We start from the raw sequence: 18,629 nt of genomic DNA, 5'->3' as shown, positions 1-18,629 counted from the left end.
CCAGACTGGACAAAGCATCTAGCATGTTTAGCCTTTGAAGTCAATGGAGCTGTACAAAGTTTCATCGAGGGAAATTCTTTTTTTTGGTCTTTTAAATGTAGTCAATCCCATTTCATCATCATTTTTCACTTTTTTTTATATCGTATTCTTTTAGAGAATTTTTCAAGAAACAACAATGTTGGCTGCATAAATGTATGGCTGATTGTCTTTTAGGAAGATTTGTGATTACCTCCCTTTAATGAGTTTAATCTGGTTTTGATGATGTAACAGATGTGTTCCAAACATCAGATTATAGAAATGCTGACAGTACCTATTAAATACAAATGTTAAATTAGAAATTTTATGGAAATAAAAAGTAATTTTATGGAAATAAAAGAAACATTCAGCTTTCATTTTTATGTGTAGTTGGTGTCGTGGGGGTGCAGTGTTACAAAATTTTATGATACAACATAATTTCATAATTAAAAATAAAACATAACTTTATGATTAACATAAAACACATTTCTTATTATAGATCTATTAATCTAAGGGATCTACCTTTGTCGGTATGTAATGTGTCTTTTTGTTCAGTAAACCTATAACTGCATAGGAAAAGTAAAGCATTAAAAAAAAACTCTTGCTTAAATATGACTAATCACCTTAAAGCTTCACATTTCTTTAAAAATAGTGGAAGGATTTAGAATGCAAGAATAAACTACAATCAATCTGACTGAAGAACACAATCAGCTTATTAAAGGTAACATTTAAGGAGCCGTTTTCAATCAGGCTGAAACAGCTATTACAGGCAAGACATTAATAATGCTCTATCTGTACTTTACTAAAAACTTATTTATAAAATTGTCCAAATGCATTAAACTATCAGAGACAGTTTTACAACCTATATTACAAGAAAATAAATAATCAACTTCAAAAAATAATTTGTCCATCAATTAATGTTGAGTACAATAATCTGCCCTTTATAACCTTGTTTACAGGATTACAGCTGCAGAAAGGTTAACTTTACGTCAGAATAATACACTTGGCAACCATTCTAACCTTGTCAGCCTTTCCTTATATCCTGATGTACACAACACAAAAATATTATTACAGTTGCTTACTATTTTTACTGTTGTTGTTTTTGTCCATAAATCTGTCTTCCAACTCTCATTTAGAATCTCGAATAATTAACTGATATTATTCACTGAAGGATGATAAAATTAAACTGCTCTTTTAACTGCTTCATTCACATGTTAATGCTTAGGTTCCATTCACATGTTAATGCTTAGGTTCAAACCCTGCTCAGGTGATCATCTAATACCCACAGATGTGATGACATGCAGACAATGTGCGAAGGTCATAACATCAGGAAGCTCTAAGGTTTTGAAAGGCTGGTGGTTCTACTGAGATACCTGCTCATACCTAACATGTCCAGAGGACCACACGGAGTTATCCTCTACTGGGAAGTCCCACCAGAAAAACATGCGGAGTCTTCCTCCACTGGGAAGTCCCACCAGAGGAGCATGCAGTCTTCCTCTACTGGGAAGTCGTACCAGAAAAGCATGAGGAGTCTTCCTCTACTGGGAAGTCATACAAGAAAAGCATGCAGAGTCTTCCTCCACTGGGAAGTCCAACCAGAGGAGCATGCAGTCTTCCTCTACTGGGAAGTCCCACCAGAAAAGCATGTGGAGTCTTCCTCTCCTGGGAAGTCGTACCAGAAAAGCATGCGGAGTCTTCCTCCACTGGGAAGTCCCACCAGAGGAGCATCCAGTCTTCCTCTACTGGGAAGTCCCACCAGAAAAGCATGCGGAGTCTTCCTCTACTGGGAAGTCGCACCAGAGGAGCATGCAGAGTCTTCCTCTACCAGGAAGTCCAACCAGAAAAGCATATGGAGTCTGCCTCTACTGGGAAGTCCTACCAGAAAAGCATGTGGAGTCTTCCTCCACTGGAAAGTCCCGCCAGAGGAACATGCTGAGGTCTTCATCCACTGGAAAGTCCCGCCAGAGGAACATGCTGAGGCTTCCTCCACTGGAAATCCCACCAGAGGAGCATGCTGAGTCTTCCTCCACTGGAAATCCTACCAGAGGAGCATGCCAAATCTTCCTCCACTGGGAAGACCCACCAGAGGAGCATGCAGAGTCTTCCTCTACTGGGAAGTCCTACCAGAAAAGCATACAAAGTCTTCCTCTACTGGGAAGTCCCACCAGAGGAGCATGCTGAGTCTTCCTCCACTGGAAATCCCACCAGAGGACCATGAGGAGTCTTCCTCTACTGGGAAGTCCCACCAGAGGAGCATGCAGAGTCTTCCTCCACTGGGAAGTCCCACCAGAGGAGCATTTGGAGTCTTCCTCTACCTGAAGTCCCACCTGAGGAGCATGTGGAGTCTTCCTCCACTGGAATGTCTGACCTGGCTCAGTGAGAACTTAGCTTTACTCCTAAATTTTTGCTTTTCACATATATGTATTCATGTATTATCTATTTAAAGATTGTAAAAATTCTGCAAAACGTAAGACTTTGTGTCCTCTGAGAATACTGGGCATTTCGGTATTATATCAAAATATGACTGGTGCACTTAATGATATAAATGGTTACTTAGTACACCAAAAAAACTGAGACAAGTTGATGAATATACAGGTTGTGTGTTTGTGACAGATTTGAGATTTGACCATGTTCCAGCAAACTGGTATAGACAGGCTAAATCAATCAGTGTAGATCTATTCCTGTCATTAATCAATCATTTATTTACTTTATCTGACTAGTATCACTGTAATTTCCACTGAGCCTGTGCTCATTTTATGTGTACTAGAAGTTTCTAATTTTTGTTTCATTTATTGCTATAAGCTAATACAATTTTTCTTATTTATTATATACCTACAAATATTCTGTCTGAAATACTAACACAAATTTAACTCTGTTTATAATAAGATAGAGGAAGTTTGTTTTATCAGTATTTTTGGAAATTTTAGATGAAAAATACAATAAATAATATGCAGCATTGCTACAAAATTATCTTTACAAGAATGAATTCCACAGTGCAAGATTACATATAGGTAGTCAGTCAAAGCACTTGGTAGTCGATCAAAGCACTGGATAGTCAATCAAAGCACTTGGTAGACAGTCAAAGCACTGGTTAGTCAATCAAAGCACTGGACAGTCAATCAAAGCACTGGGTAGTCAGTCAAAGCACTGGGTAGTCAATCAAAGCATTGGACAGTCAATCAAAGCACTGGGTAGTCAATCAAAGCACTGTGTAGTCAGTCTAAGCACTGGATAGTCAATCAAAGCACTGGATAATCAATCAAAGCACTGGGTAGTCAGAAAAGCATTGGGTAGTCAGTCAAAGCATTGGATAGTCAAACAAAGCACTGGGTAGTCAATCAAAGCACTGGATAGTCAATCAAAGTACTGGGTAGTCAGTCAAAGCACTGAGTAGTCAGTCAAAGCACTGGATAATCAATCAAAACACAGGGTAGTCAGTAAAAGCACTTGGTAGTCAATAAGACCGAGAGTAAGAGACCTTATTTATGGAAATTTCCCCAACATTTAAAAGGAAACGAAAATCCTTGCCTGCTTTCTCATTCAAACCATCTACTTCAAATATAACTGACCAGCCAATGGATAGGAAACCACCAGGAAATTTTGTATAACGAGATTATTATTTACCATCTACTTTATCATTTTGCAAGCTTCCATGTCACGTAAAAACTTCCAGCCATGTGAACTGCTATGATTATTAAAGGAAACAAAACTGAGGTCAGAAAATAATCCCAGCAACTTGACTATTGATCAACTGACCAACTTAAAAGCTGACCAAATTCTTTAATTGGCTTTACACCTACTTCAGTCAATCGCACGACACAGCACGGTCAATATTATACAGTATTAAGGTAAATATTTTGCAAGTTTTAGGGTATAAAGAGTATTACTGGGCTGCGCAATACCAGTTTACAAAGTTGATAACAGGAAAATGTGCCAATAGTTTTTTTTTATTAAAAGAAGTCCTTCTGACATATCTATTAAGTGCAAAATTAGCAAGCAACTAATAGGAAAAGTTCAAGGATGTGGGTGGACATGTGTCCTATTAACTATGTTTGGGACAAGGACACAAAATTTATCAAACACTATAGATAAATGAAATTACTTTTAAAGCTGATTTTGATAATAAAATATTTTCCTGCAGTAACACTGCCACTGTTCCACCAACTTCCAGATAAAAAGACTCCTATTTCCTAGATGCCTAGAGATGCCTAACATTTTGAAGCCCTCAGCAATATTTAACATTAAATTTTGCTAAAAGTTACCAACATACTTTATTTCAAATTAGAAAGAGAGTCATTTTTTTTTTAATCATAAGAAAATTAGTAGGGGGGCAGAGTCAAGAGGTCATACCTTATAAAGTCATTTTACAACAGCAAACTTAGTTAAAACACTTCCTTATTTATTCCGAAGTACTCACAAATTGAAAAAGACACCTGCTGGAAAAACTGATACGGATGAAAATGTCAGAAATGTTGACACTTATCATACAATCTGCTGATTCAGCTGAAATACAGCCTGAGGTGACGTGCAATCTTAGCTTAAAATGGTTTCAATTTTGTAAAATTACGCCCTAAGACATGTAATAGTTATTGCAAACAGAATAACAAATTCAACTTTTTTTAAAATGTCAATCTCATACTTTTCTTTCGGTAACCCTATTTTGACACTCCACCTTCACCTAAAACTGATATGCCTAAGAGTAAAGGTTTACCAAAAGCACAGCAGAATATTACACACATCATTTTTTATATTTTCAAAATCTTTTTCATCTTTCTTTTCTATGAAACGACATGATTGCTACCTAAACACAATTTAATTTCAGATGTCATAATCGGCTCCCTGCTTTCACACAGGAAAAATAAGCACTCCCTGAAATCAAATTCCAAACCAAGTACCTGCTAGTAAATGATATCCGTTTTGTAAAAAGATACAAGATAAGAAACCTACCTCTTTTTCTGGAATGAAGTAGCTAACATTGTTGAGTCGTTTTGGAATCTTCAAACCTTTACCTTTACCCTTTTTCTGGAACAGAAAACGGTTAATTACATTCTAGTAATCATTTATGATATTTCATGATAATTTATGACATTTTTATGTGAATTAGCTAAGAAGATGTCACCTCTATTATTGTCTTGGATTACAGCCATTTGGTAGAGTACCTTGCCCCCATTTCCTCACAGTTGTTACAACCTAATTGGAGAGGAGGCTTTCCAAATCACCACAAAACCATCACTCTCTGACTGTAGTACACTGTATAATCAATTTTATAAAGGCACCAACACCCCAAGCTCCGCCTTAGCATGATACATGTAATATCTTAGTTTCTACATGCCGGTACTGTTGTATAAATGGCAAAGCAGGAAACACAACACTACTGACCTAAATGCAACTTTTTTTCGTTCTTTTATTTATCATTTTTTGAAAAATTAAAATCAAAATAATTCAAAACAATTTAGAAAGTATAAAAACCTCAACAATTCAACTAATAACTCTCTTCATTCTGTGACAGTTTACAGATATAATTTCCATAGGAAATACTAAGAAAACAAAAAAAAAAACAATATCTTAAATTTATACAGTCAAACCTGTCATAAGGCAGCCAACCTTGGCAGCAGCTAAACCTGGCTGCTGAAGGCAGGCAGCAGCTTAATAGACAAGTTAAAGTTAGAATAGCTGGCTGGCTGCTTAATGCAAATTTCTGCTTAATACAGGTAGATTCAAAGGCAGCTTCAAGCTGTTTTCATAGAAAATCAAAAGGCAATTTAAAAGTCTGCAGTTCTCTTTTTCTTGCCTGATAAGGTTCATCATGCAGATTATATCTTACACTAATGTACACAGGCAATTTCGTCTTTGCTTTTATCTGCATGTTTTACAAAAACCTTGGAAATGATGGAAACCAGCAGTTGTAACTGCACAAGCAGAAACTTGCAAACTTTCTCACATCAAAGCTTGCCAATTCATACATGGCAAAACAAACTGAGGAACGCAAGTGTCTTACTTTTCTCTTGATTATTTTGTACTGCATGAGAAAACACATTAGACTGCCTTAATGTCTGCTGTACTTTCAGACGTTAATTCAGTGTTACACTCCTCTTTACCCAAAAATAAAACATGTCTTCATTTCTCCTAATCTTGAATATGTACGCTTTATCCCATGTTCTGTTGTAAGTTTGGTGTCCTGTCAACACTGCCAAATGTCCTGCTGTATATTTGGTGTAATGCCACTGCCTTAAATGTCCTGCTGTTTGTTTCATATCCAATATTATCTCACTGCTTATTTGCCTGTTGTACGATTTGTGTTAAGTCACTGCCTAATGTTTGGTGTTATGTCACTGTCTTATTTTTGGTGTTATGTCACTGCCTAATGATTGATGTCATGTCACTGTGTTATGCTTGGTGTTATGTCACTGCCTAATGATTGATGTCATGTCACTGTGTTATGCTTGGTGTTATGTCGCAGCCTAATGTTTGGTGTTATGTCACTGCCTAATGTTTGGTGTTATGTCACTGTATTGTGTTTGGTGTTATGTCACTGCCTAATGTTTGGTGTTATGTCGCTGCCTACTGTTTGGTGTTATGTCGCTGCCTAATGTTTGGTGTTATGTCACTGTATTGTGTTTGGTGTTATGTCTCTGCCTAATGTTTGGTGTTATGTCACTGTATTGTGTTTGTGTTATGTCTCTGCCTAATGTTTGGTGTTATGTCACTGTATTGTGTTTGGTGTTATGTCACTGCCTAATGATTGATGTTATGTCGCTGTCTTGTGTTTGGTGTTATGTCACTGCCTAATGATTGATGTTATGTCGCTGTCTTGTGTTTGGTGTTATGTCACTGCCTTATGATTGATGTTATGTCGCTGTCTTCAGATTGGTGTTATGTCACTGCCTAATGTTTGGTGTTATGTCGCTGTCTTATGTTTGGTGTTATGTCACTGTCTTGTTTTTAGTGTTATGTCACTGTCTTATGTTTGGTGTTATGTCACTGTCTTGTTTTTAGTGTTATGTCACTGCCTAATGTTTGGTGTTATGTCGCTGTCTTATGTTTGGTGTTATGTCACTGTCTTGTTTTTAGTGTTATGTCACTGCCTAATGATTGATGTTATGTCACTGCCTAATGTTTGGTGTTATGTCGCTGTCTTATGTTTGGTGTTATGTCACTGTCTTTGGTGTTATGTCACTGTCTTATGTTTGGTATTATGTCACTGCCTAATATTTGGTGTTATGTCACTGTATTATGTTTGGTGTTATTTCACTGCCTTATGTTTGCTGTCTTATGTTTGGTGTTATGTAACTGCTAAATGTTTGGTGTTATGTTATTGTTAAATGTTTGGTGTTTTGTAACTTACTATTGCTTACTCCATTATGTTACTGTCTACGTTATATTACTGCCTAATACTACAAAGTGTTCCTAATGTTTGGTGTTATGTCACTACCTGATGTTTGGTGTTATGTCACTGTCAAGTGTTTGGTGTTATGTCATTGCCCAATGTTAAGTGTCATGTCCTATGCCAAAAGTTGGGTGTTATGTCACTGTCTACTGTTTATGTAATTGAACAGTTTGATTGTGAAGAAGTGGTAACGTCTGACCTTTACACACCCAGACTGAAGTTACCAGCATCTTAGAATCAATGACAGTTACACTCTCTGCCTGGCAGAGCAAGTAAAACTTTAATTGTCTGACAAATAAGGCAAATCTGATGTTGAGAAAGTGAAATGCAATGCAATTTACACCCAAAAGTAAACAGATATCAACTGTGACCTTGACCTTTGATCTTATGACCCAAAAATCAATACAGGTCATCAACATGTGTACTAAACCAGGACAAATTACATGAAGTATGACAGTAAGAGTAAGTTTTGACAACTTACTGATCAGAAATTGCTTCAAGTCTCAAAGTCACTGTGAGTACAGCCTCTCATAATAATATATATATATTATCTATACACCAGTCTGACAAGCGCAGATCCTTTTCCAATTTGTCTGCATTTACAATATCATTGCGTCCTTGACCTTTATCCTACTAAGCAGTCATCTACTGACCACAGGCAATAATATACTGAAGTCTGACAACTGCATTCCTTATAAGCTTTCTTCATTTATTAGAAACAAGATGTGTACAGGTGGACATACAAACTGACATGGACAAAACAATTTGCTGTTTATAAAATTAAAGTAAGAAATGTAAAGGGAAAACATTGCACCTGTAGGAACCAAAGTAGACACTTCTTTTTAAATATTCATTGAAATGACAAAATGAATTTCAATTATAAGCATTCACACTTGAAAAGTCACATAGGGAGATGATAGCTGTGAGATCACCACTGATGTTGAATATACTGCATTCACTCCATCAAGCACTCCTAGGTAACCTGTATCCCAAAAATGCATAAATCATTGCACTGGGGTCACTGAAAGTGATGGCAAATATCATGCTGACATAATATATCTTCAGGTCTCTATACATTCATTATACATACATTTTGTGCTTATGTGACATTTTCTGGCTTATTTATTTGTAAAAAGTGTATTGCTGACATTAATTATTGCAATAAACATGCCGACAAAAAGAAATGGAAATGATTTTTTATACAGGTCATTAGAGAGCCAGCATTTTTTGCAAACAAAGGACTATTTTTTTTAGCACTAACTGTCAACGTGCAAAGATTCATGGGTGTAGCTGTCTACAAGTTTATCACTCATCTAACAAGAGCTGTCCATAAGACAGCCAAGCTCGACTATTCGAAATATTGTCCCAGAAGCAGGAAAATATTACCCAAAAAGGTTAAATATCAAAAGAGTTTTAAGTTCAAAAGGGGGCATAATTTGACCAAAGTGCATATCAGTTATGGGACTTGCTGCTATCAAATAGTTTTATAACCCCGATGGCACATGTGAAGTTTCAATTCAATATCTGCATTAGTTTCGGAGATAGAAACTTGCATGTAAAACTTTAGCCAGAATTTTCAAAGTCCAAAAGGGGGCATAATTTGCCCAAAATACATGCCAGAGTTATGGGACTTGACCCAGTGAGGTTGGTAATTGATCTAGAACAAGAGCACCGCCTTGCGGGTGCTGACGCTCATCTGATTTTTTTTGTGTAATAGAAATATTGTCCTACCTATGATTTTCTAAGTCTAAAAAGGGCCATCATTCTTGCAAAAAGCAGGATAGAGTTATGTTTCTTGATGTACAGTGTCCACTTATGATGGTGAAAAACTGTTGCAAGTTTTAAAGCAATAGCTTTGATAGTTTATGAGAAAAGTTGACTTAAACATAATACTCAACCAAGAAAATGATTTTCTAAGTCCAAAAGGGGCAATAATTATTGCAAAAATCAGGATGGATGTACGCTGCTTGCTGTACAGGGTCAGCTTATGATGGTGAACAAGTGTTGCAAGTTTCAAAGCAATAGCTTTGATAGTTTAAGAGAAAAAGTTGACCTAAACATAAAACTTAACCAAGAAATCTGATATTTTCTAAGTCCAAAAGGGGCCATAAATCTTGCAAAAAGCAGGATGAAGTTATGTTTCTTGCTGTACAGGGTCAACTTATGATGGTGAACAAGTGTTGCAAGTTTTAAAGCAATAGCTTTGATAGTTTAGGATAAAAGCTGACCTAAACATAAAACATAACCAAGAAAACTGATTTTCTAAGTCCAAAAGGGGCAATAAATCTTGCAAAAAGCAAGATGGAGTTATGTTTCTTGCTGTACAGGGTCAGCTTATGATGGTGAACAAGTATTCCAAGTTTCAAAGCAATAGCTTTGACAGTTTGGGAGAAAAGTTGACCTAAACATAAAACTTAACCAAGAAATCTGATATTTTCTAAGTACAAAAGGGGCCATAAATCTTGCAAAAAGCAAGATGGAGTTATGTTTCTTGCTGTACAGGGTCAGCTTATGATGGTGAACAAGTATTCCAAGTTTCAAAGCAATAGCTTTGACAGTTTGGGAGAAAAGTTGACCTAAACATAAAACTTAACCAAGAAATCTGATATTTTCTAAGTACAAAAGGGCCCATAAATCTTGCAAAAAGCAAGATGGAGTTATGTTTCTTGCTATACAGGGTCAGCTTATGATGGTGAACAAGTATTCCAAGTTTCAAAGCAATAGCTTTGATAGTTTAGGAGAAAAGCTGACCTAAACATAAAACTTAACCAGGCAACGCCGACGCAGACGCCGACGCCGACGCCGACAACCGCTCAAGTGATGACAATAACTCATCATTTTTTTTCAAAAAATCAGATGAGCTAAAAAGAAAAAATAAGTTTCAAATCTATATGCCTTTTAGTAATTGCTGTATGTACTTGCACGCAAAACTTTAACCAGGATTTTCTAAGTCCAAAAAGGGGAATAATTTGCTCAAAATACATATAAGAGTTATGGGACTTGATCCAGTGAGGTTAGTAACTGATCTAGAAAAAGAAAAAATAAGTTTCAAATCTATATGCCTTTTAGTAATAGCTGTATGTACCTGCATGCAAAACTTTAACCAGAATTTGCTTAGTCCAAAAGGGGGCATAATTTGGCCAAAATGAAGGTCAGAGTTATGGGACTTGCTGCTATCAACTAGTTTTATAACCCCGAAGACACATGTGAAGTTTCAAATCAATATCTGCATTAGTTTTGGAGATAGTAACTTGCATGTAAAACTTTAACCAAAATTTTCTAAGTCTAAAAGGGGACATAATTTGCTCAAAATACATGTCAGAGTTATGGGACTTGACCCAGAGAGGTTTGTAATTGATCTAGAAAAAGAAAAAATAAGTTTCAAATCTATATGCCTTTTAGTAATAGCTGTATGTACTTGCACGCAAAACTTTAACCAGAATTTTCTAAGTCCAAAAGGGGGCATAATTTGGCCAAAATGAAGGTCAGAGTTATGGGACTTGCTGTTATCAACTAGTTTTATAACCCCGAAGACACGTGAAGTTTCAAATCAATATCTGCATTAGTTTTGGAGATAGTAACTTGCATGTAAAACTTTAACCAAAATTTTCTAAGTCCAAAAGGGGGCATAATTTGCTCAAAATACATGTCAGAGTTATGGGACTTGACCAAGAGAGGTTGGTTATTGACCTAGAAAAAGAAAAAAATAAGTTTCAAAGCTATATGCCTTTAACGTATGGCTGTATGTACTTGCATGCAAAAACTTAACCAAGGTGTGACGCCGACGCCAGGGTGAGTAGAATAGCTAGACTATTCTTCAAATAGTCGAGCTAAAAATGTTTTGTTTATATCAAAATTTACCCTTCTGTGTATTTTTTGCCATCCAAGGGACTATTTCTTTATAACTTCTTTTTCAATTTTCGTCATTTGTCATAAAACCTGACGTGTCCTGGAGCTGACATATTGATTCATGTGGAGAAAAAAATTAGTGATATACCAGTAGGTTTACTTAGGGCAAACTAAATTTCACCTTTTGGGGAATGATTCATTGATCAGCTGATTTTGTTATAAATATAAAACTTTCTATTTGTATCAGCTGATTTCATCTGCATAATAAATAAAACCTGAATCAAAGAGCAAACAGTTTAAGGCAACTTATATTAAAGTAGTTTAAAGGTAATTTCGCAACTTTGATCTCCATTGTGTTATTTAGGTAACAAACACATCAGGGGGTGACCTGTGTCAACTAGCTATAAAATATTTTTTTGCTTAACTTGCAAACAGTTTTAGCACATCAAAAACAAACTATTTTCACTAAGATTTCATAGGCTGTTTACTTATAGTGGTTAAACCACAAACTTTCTTAGAACAGGTGTTTAGAAATTCAAGGAATTTATAAGAAGACTTCCAACATTTCAGAACAAATATCTATGTTGGTGTGTATAATTATGATTATTACAGCTAAGTGTGCCTTGTCTGAAATTAGAAATGTCTAGCAACTTACAAAATCATTGAAAAAGATGTGGTATTGCTTGATCAATAAGTTACTTGTAAGGTAATTTTACCTTTTACACAATCATATTGCAGTTTATAATAATAAAGTTGTTGAACAAAGTATATAATGTTATGCTGGTTTATGAGACACCTACAGACATTGAGCAGCATAACTTCCAGATTCCTATTTTTTAATGCTAGACATCCCGCAGGTAATTATCTAACCATCTGGCACCTCATCAACCGGTCTCTCTTCAAGCTTCACAAGACCTGCCTCTAACAGGACTCAAACCTTCCACCTCCAAATGTAAATGAAAAATTTGAGATTCTCACAATTCCAGGAAAAAAGTGCACAATAAGATTAGGAATCATGGTTAGGATGTCCAGTTTCTATTGTAATTTGGTATGAGGAGCATCCTGTTAATTATAAAGTTTGAATTTTTTTTCCAGACAAAATTTCAACTGGAAGTAGATCTATTAATTCAAACTACATATTCACTCACTGGACAAAAAGAGCGGATAAAATGTGGAGTGACTGTACATGTACATGTTGTATTACAGTGACCAGGTCAAATCAAGCACACATTGTTAACCTATATATATCAATTAAGCCAGGTATTGTACAGAGGCAGTATACTAATTGGACAGGCCAACTTTATGAGTGTAAAATACTTTAGAATCAATGTACTATTTCCTTATTATCTGCAACTCAACTTATGCCTATAGTTTAAATGACATGCAATATTAAACAGCTATTATCTTTCCTAAAAAGGATTAAACAGAATAGTTTCCTCTTTTACTCAAGTTTGTTTTGGTTATGATAAATCACCTGACACTTTTTTTCCGGCTGAATTGTAAAAGGTTTGGTTTAAAGTAAAATTAAATTTGAATATTACAAAAACTAACATTAATTCTTTCAGCTGTATCAATTTCAGCAAAAAATCCATATACTTGCTATCAAGTTTTAGTATAATTAAGTAAGTAACTATATATATTGCAATGGTTACCCATACTTTTGTGCTTTAATACAAAATAATTTTTGTTTTGTTTGAACAATCTCCCAAATGATTATGTTCTAGACAAACCATTTGTAACTGACATAATAACTTACAGAATTTACAGAAAAGTTGGACATGATGTGTATCATTAGTATTAGTATATATATGCCATTGGCTAGATTCTCAGACCAGTATACCTAACTATTGAAACGATAATAATAATGGTATTAATACCTTCAGGTCATCTAGAAGACATTTGCTTTTGTCTCTGATATCTTTGAAAGGACATCCACACACAAGACGAAGAAGATCTGGGATTCTTTCCTGTAGTTTACCGATAGCCAAGTTGTTTCCAACTCCATTCACGCTAGCAATAGACTCTAACGAATTGAAAGGAGTAGCGTACCCTGTCAACCAGGTTTCAACTGTTTTAACTGTCGCATCAAATGCATGTTTTCGTACGTTCTTGTCACGGTTGGATATTGGATGAAGGAATCGTAATGAAGCCTCGTCTCTGTACGTTCCATCCATGAAAATATCTGCTCGAGCCAAGTTTTCCTTTCTCTCTTCTTGTCCTATTCCTGAAATACAGATGATAACATTCTCAATCTATATTGTGGTTTTTAAACAGATGTGTAGTCTGGTCATGATCTACACTGGTCGCAAAGGCAGAATCAATCATGTCCAGCATGATCTGGGTTAAAAGTAAATGTAATATAACAATTGTACTGGATTTATTTATACACAGTACTGTATCATATTTTTGGACAGACATACAATTTATTACAAGATTTCTTACATAAATAGCAAGGTAAAATGACCAGCCTATATTTCAACACAGGTTTGCTGGTCTAAAGTCAAAAACTGAGAAAACAAGAGCTGTCACTAATGGTGACAAATGCCCCCGCAGCACCTTGACCTTTGACCTGGTGACCTTGACCTATGACCTGGTGACCCCAAAGTCAGTAGGGGTTGTGTACTCAATAAGTACTATCAGCGATGTGAAGTTTGAAGGTCCTGGGTGCAGTGGTTCACGAGTAAAGTGCCTTCATGCAAAAAGTTAATGTTGTGATGAACGAACTAACGAACGAACGGACGGACAGTTGAAAACTAATATGCCTCCCTTCAGGGGCATAAAAAACAACTGTATAAACCATTCAAACAAACGTATACTATTGACCAGTCTGCATGTAGGACAACACTAAATTTAATCTTGAAAAATTTATTTCCAAACTCATTTTCATTTGGTCTATACCAAAATGGCAATATGAGTGTGTATAAATACAGTTAATTACTAATTTGAAAATTATACATACTATCTACCTATCTTCGTTTACTGTTTAACTTAACATGCTAAAATCCCTCCGGATATTGCTATAATCCAGATGAGATATAGGCATCAGTCAATAGTTAATATACATGCCGGTCAGTAGCGATATATGTCATTCAATAGTGATGTACATCATTTAATGGAAACATATTTCGTGGGGTGGGGGGAGTTGGAGGGCCCGAAGGGGGGGTATGAAAAATTCTGTGTTTAACTTCTCTACCATAACAATTAATACTTTAATACATTGTTAGCTGTCAAAGTATGTGCTATAAAAGTAAAAACATACCAAGTTCTCTAGACCACCTCTCATATTTGTAGTATAAGCTTAGCCTTATTTATTTGGCTTATAGGGATGACTTATTATATGATCTGCTATTTTATAGTTGTCACCCCTCCGGATAGTCTCAATTTTTCGGCTGCAAAGCAGACCGATTTCACAGACCGACATAAATTTACCATATGTCTGCCTTTACAGAGAGATATTGACCTGTGCAAAAAATTATCACAATATCGCAATTCACATACAATTAGTTGGACTACCCTCTGGACAGCAACAGTCAAAAACTATCATGCAGTCCCGAAACGTCCTATCATTTGGACTAGTAAAAGCCATGGTATACCTTTATATATATATATATATATATATATATATAGAGCGGGTGTGGGTATTTCCGAACAGTTAAGCAATAATGTTGAATGTTCGGAAATACCCACTTATATTGCCATTTAAAAACAACTTGTTTATAGAGTGATTCCAGCTGATTTAGTGTGTATAATTCCGAACTATATAAGTATACAGATATTGTCAGTACAGTGTATTGAAGATATTACCTATTGGACGTGTATTTCCGAACAGAGAAGGTAATTCCGAACAACAGTGGGGCTAATTCCAAACAGTTCCAACTTCTTAAAAACAGAACGTTTGTTTGTTTACAATGATAAACACAGACATTCTTTACGGTATTACTTGCATTTTTAACAAAGAAACTTTATAAAACAAAACATATAACTGGAATTTACAGAGCATCTGTATCTAAACCTAAATTTGCAGAAGCACAGCACAACATCTGTGACAACTTTCTACATGATTAATGTCCGAAAACTGAATATGGTATTAACACCCTTATACATGATGCAGTGTGCAGTGTTAAAAATGTCTTAGAATCTGTGTTTAAATCAACAGTATTTGCATTCAAACGGAAGTTCGTCTGTATAGCCCAGTAATTCATCTGCAACACATTTAGGGTGAAATCTGCATCCACAATTGGTGCATGTAGGGTTTTTCACATGCATAGCAGTAACGTGGACCTTGTCGTGCAGGGTTGTCTTGGCATCCAAAATCTGCTTGCAACTCTTGTCAAGCTCATGCTATTGCTACACCAGTCGCCGCCTCCTCTACCACAGACGGATCATATTTCACATGTTTAAAACGGGAGACAATCAAAATCCCCTTGATCAAAATCCCCTACACTGAAAAATGACAGGGTGTTACAAAATCCCCTTCATACTTTTGCAGGGGGTATCATAATCCCCTCTGTGATTTTTACTTATTTCATCAAATTCAAATACAACTATATACAACTTAAAAGTCTGTTGCATAAAGCACGTAAAAACAATGCCTTTAGCAAACATAATATAATTTGGAGCACTGATATCTATATATCTATAATGTTAATCACAGAGGGGATAATGATACCCCCTGCAAATGTGTGAAGGGGATTTTGTAACACCCAGTCATTTTTCAGTGGAGGGGATTTTGATCAAGGGGATTTTGATATACACTCGTTTAAAACGAGCTAATATGAATGAAAGAAAGTTGAACTCATTTTACTAAGTAGTAGATTTATTTATTTGTTACTGTATCTTTTTTATATATATATTTATTTATCTACTTATTTATTAATTTATAGTCTAGCTCTAGTTATTTGCTTCAAATATAGTATATTATTAAGTCTTTATATATACTTATTTTGGATAAACTGTTCCTCATACATTGATTGTTTGGAATTAGCCACACATTAATTAACAAGTGTGTCTAATTCCGAACGGCTTCTTTGATCTTTCAACGTTTTCCTTAATGAGAAATGCAGTTAACTCCCATCCCACGGGACACTTGTGATGTAAGAATTCCATCAAAACATTGTCAGCGGTAAAAACCAATACTTTTAGATCCTTACATACTACTTGCATCAAAATACGAAAACAGGTAAGAACGACATGCATGCAAGCTGTCTTATAAATTCTAGTCTATTATTTTGAAAAGGTGCGCGACAAAACTTTGCATTCATTGCAATATGATATGGAATTCGTTGTTATCCTGTATGTGACGCCGTAGATTAGATTGGTGCCTTTCAAGAATACAAATATGTCATTGGAAAAATGTGTTCGGAATTACCCCCCTGTTCGGGATTACCCACACCCGCTCTATATATATATATTTTTTTTTTTTATTAAAAGACCAATGGTTTATGAATATGAAATTTGATTAAGATTATAAAATAAGTGCATAAACCTTAGAACTGACGTACAGTACTACACTGGTATGGTTCCAACTTCTGTATCATGCTGTAAAGTGCTTTAATTTATGCTTAACACAGACTGGAACATCAAATCAATATTAATCAGCAGGTCAGACTTTAACTTGTCTAATAATAGTAATATAAATCTACAAAAATAGATCACTTAAACTGATAAATAAATTTAAACTACATATACCAGGCACTACTCAGAAAGAAACATCCTTACTTGCACATTTATTCCCCTCTGTTTGATATTTCCGTGTTCTGTTAACATTTAATCTTTCCTCAGAATATTAAGGAAATAAGTGACGACGTCGTGAAAACTGATTACGCGAACGTTATAAAACATACCTGCAAGAACAGCTGATTGAAATGTGTACAAGGTCAGGTAGCGCAAAAGTCGGTTAGTTATTGCCTGGGGCTGATGCAACGGTTTTTACACTAAACTGAACGAGTTTTCATTCCACCACATTAATTCATCTTGTTTTCTTGCTGTAGATAAAGCTATTTTCAACATTATTATAACAAAATATGCTCTATCATTTTAATTTATTGATCTGAAACCTTTGAAACTTTCCATGAGCTAACTGAATACATGTAAAAGTATTTACATACGTCCTTGACCACTCTATTATTAAATGTGATGTTGACACACCTCCAAAATTGTCCAATAGATATTGACTACTATCATGAACATGCGCAACGTAAAAAAAATCAATGCTGTGTTGCCGTTAACTATCACTGTATACATATGCAACACGGAAAGTTCCAATTTTAAGGGCGAAAATGACCTATAACTTAATTTTCAACACATGTTGATAAGCAACTTATTATACAAGAAAAAATTATAACCATTCGGATTTTCAAATAATCTGAAAAAATATTTAATTGGCTTCAAAAATGGTTGGGCCTTGTTTATCCCTATAGATCTAGATCTACTAGATTTCTATCCCTGCTGGTTTGGTGTATGTCCCTGATCTTGCGTTATGTCCTTGCTTTGATGCAGTCTCTACGCTGGTGTTATAATTCTATTCTGTTATCAAATATCTGCTCTAACCTGTATAGACATGTAAGAATTGAGACTGCACTCCTGCTAAGAATAGCACTTTCTGTGCAATTATTTCATAATGTACTATGTCTGCCAATTTTATTTTCTTATGTACTTCATGCACTTTCACGTTTACCTGTGCTATGTATAACATGTAGATTTTCTATTATAAGTTTGCTTTTTAACATTTTTTAAAACCATGTCATTTTTATTCAAAACTCAGCCAAATCCTTTTATCTTAAATGTTGTAAATTAATATGCTTTAACTATTGCTTATCTTTCCTCTTACCCACTTTAATCTGGTTAATATTTGATTGTCAGGAAATAGCTTATGAGCTAATGTTTTTGTTATACTATAAAGTATCTTATATCATGCCACTCCAGTGTAGCCATTTCTCATTTGGCTTATCGGGATGACTTATTTATGATCTGATATTTTATAGTTGTCATCCCCGAAAGGTCTTATTATTTGGACTAACTCTAGTTTTACATTCCTGCTCTGGTATTATGTCCCTGCTCTGGATCATATCCTTGTTCTGGTGTCATATCCCTGCTCTGGTATTATGTCCCTGCTCTGGTGTCATATCCCTGCTCTGGTATTATGTCCCTGCTCTGGTATTATGTCCCTACTCTAGTGTCATACCCCTGCTCTGGTGTTACGTCTCTGCTGTAGTGTCATACCCCTGCTCTGGTATTATGTCGTCCCTACTCTAGTGTCATATCCCTGCTCTGGTATTATGTCCCTACTCTAGTGTCATACCCCTGTTCTGGTGTCATATCCCTGCTCTGGTATTATGTCCCTGCTCTGGTGTCATATCCCTGCTCTGGTATTATGTCC

At 35.5% G+C, this 18,629-nt stretch overlaps 1 protein-coding gene across 2 annotated transcripts in view; it reads right to left on the bottom strand.

Annotated features, from left to right (window-relative positions):
- Positions 1 to 17,355, bottom strand: part of LOC123552131 (sestrin-3-like) — a 49,626-nt gene extending 32,271 nt beyond the window's left edge. Inside the window, exons 1-3 of one of the 2 annotated variants that reach the window (XM_045341536.2) lie at positions 17,095 to 17,355; positions 13,129 to 13,475; positions 4,963 to 5,037 (exon numbers count right to left, since the gene is read on the bottom strand). In XM_045341536.2, the coding sequence (XP_045197471.1) occupies positions 4,963 to 5,037; positions 13,129 to 13,425 (372 nt within the window). In that variant the 5' untranslated portion in view covers positions 13,426 to 13,475; positions 17,095 to 17,355. Of the gene's footprint in view, positions 1 to 4,962; positions 5,038 to 13,128; positions 13,476 to 16,969 lie in introns of both variants that reach the window. The other variant, XM_045341537.2, reaches the window with a different exon arrangement.
- Between the last annotated feature and the right edge of the window lie 1,274 nt (positions 17,356 to 18,629).

This window comes from Mercenaria mercenaria, chromosome 4 (genome assembly GCF_021730395.1).
Source record: "Mercenaria mercenaria strain notata chromosome 4, MADL_Memer_1, whole genome shotgun sequence".
Lineage (NCBI taxonomy): Eukaryota > Metazoa > Mollusca > Bivalvia > Venerida > Veneridae > Mercenaria > Mercenaria mercenaria.
This window is presented reverse-complemented; position numbering and strand designations above follow the sequence as displayed.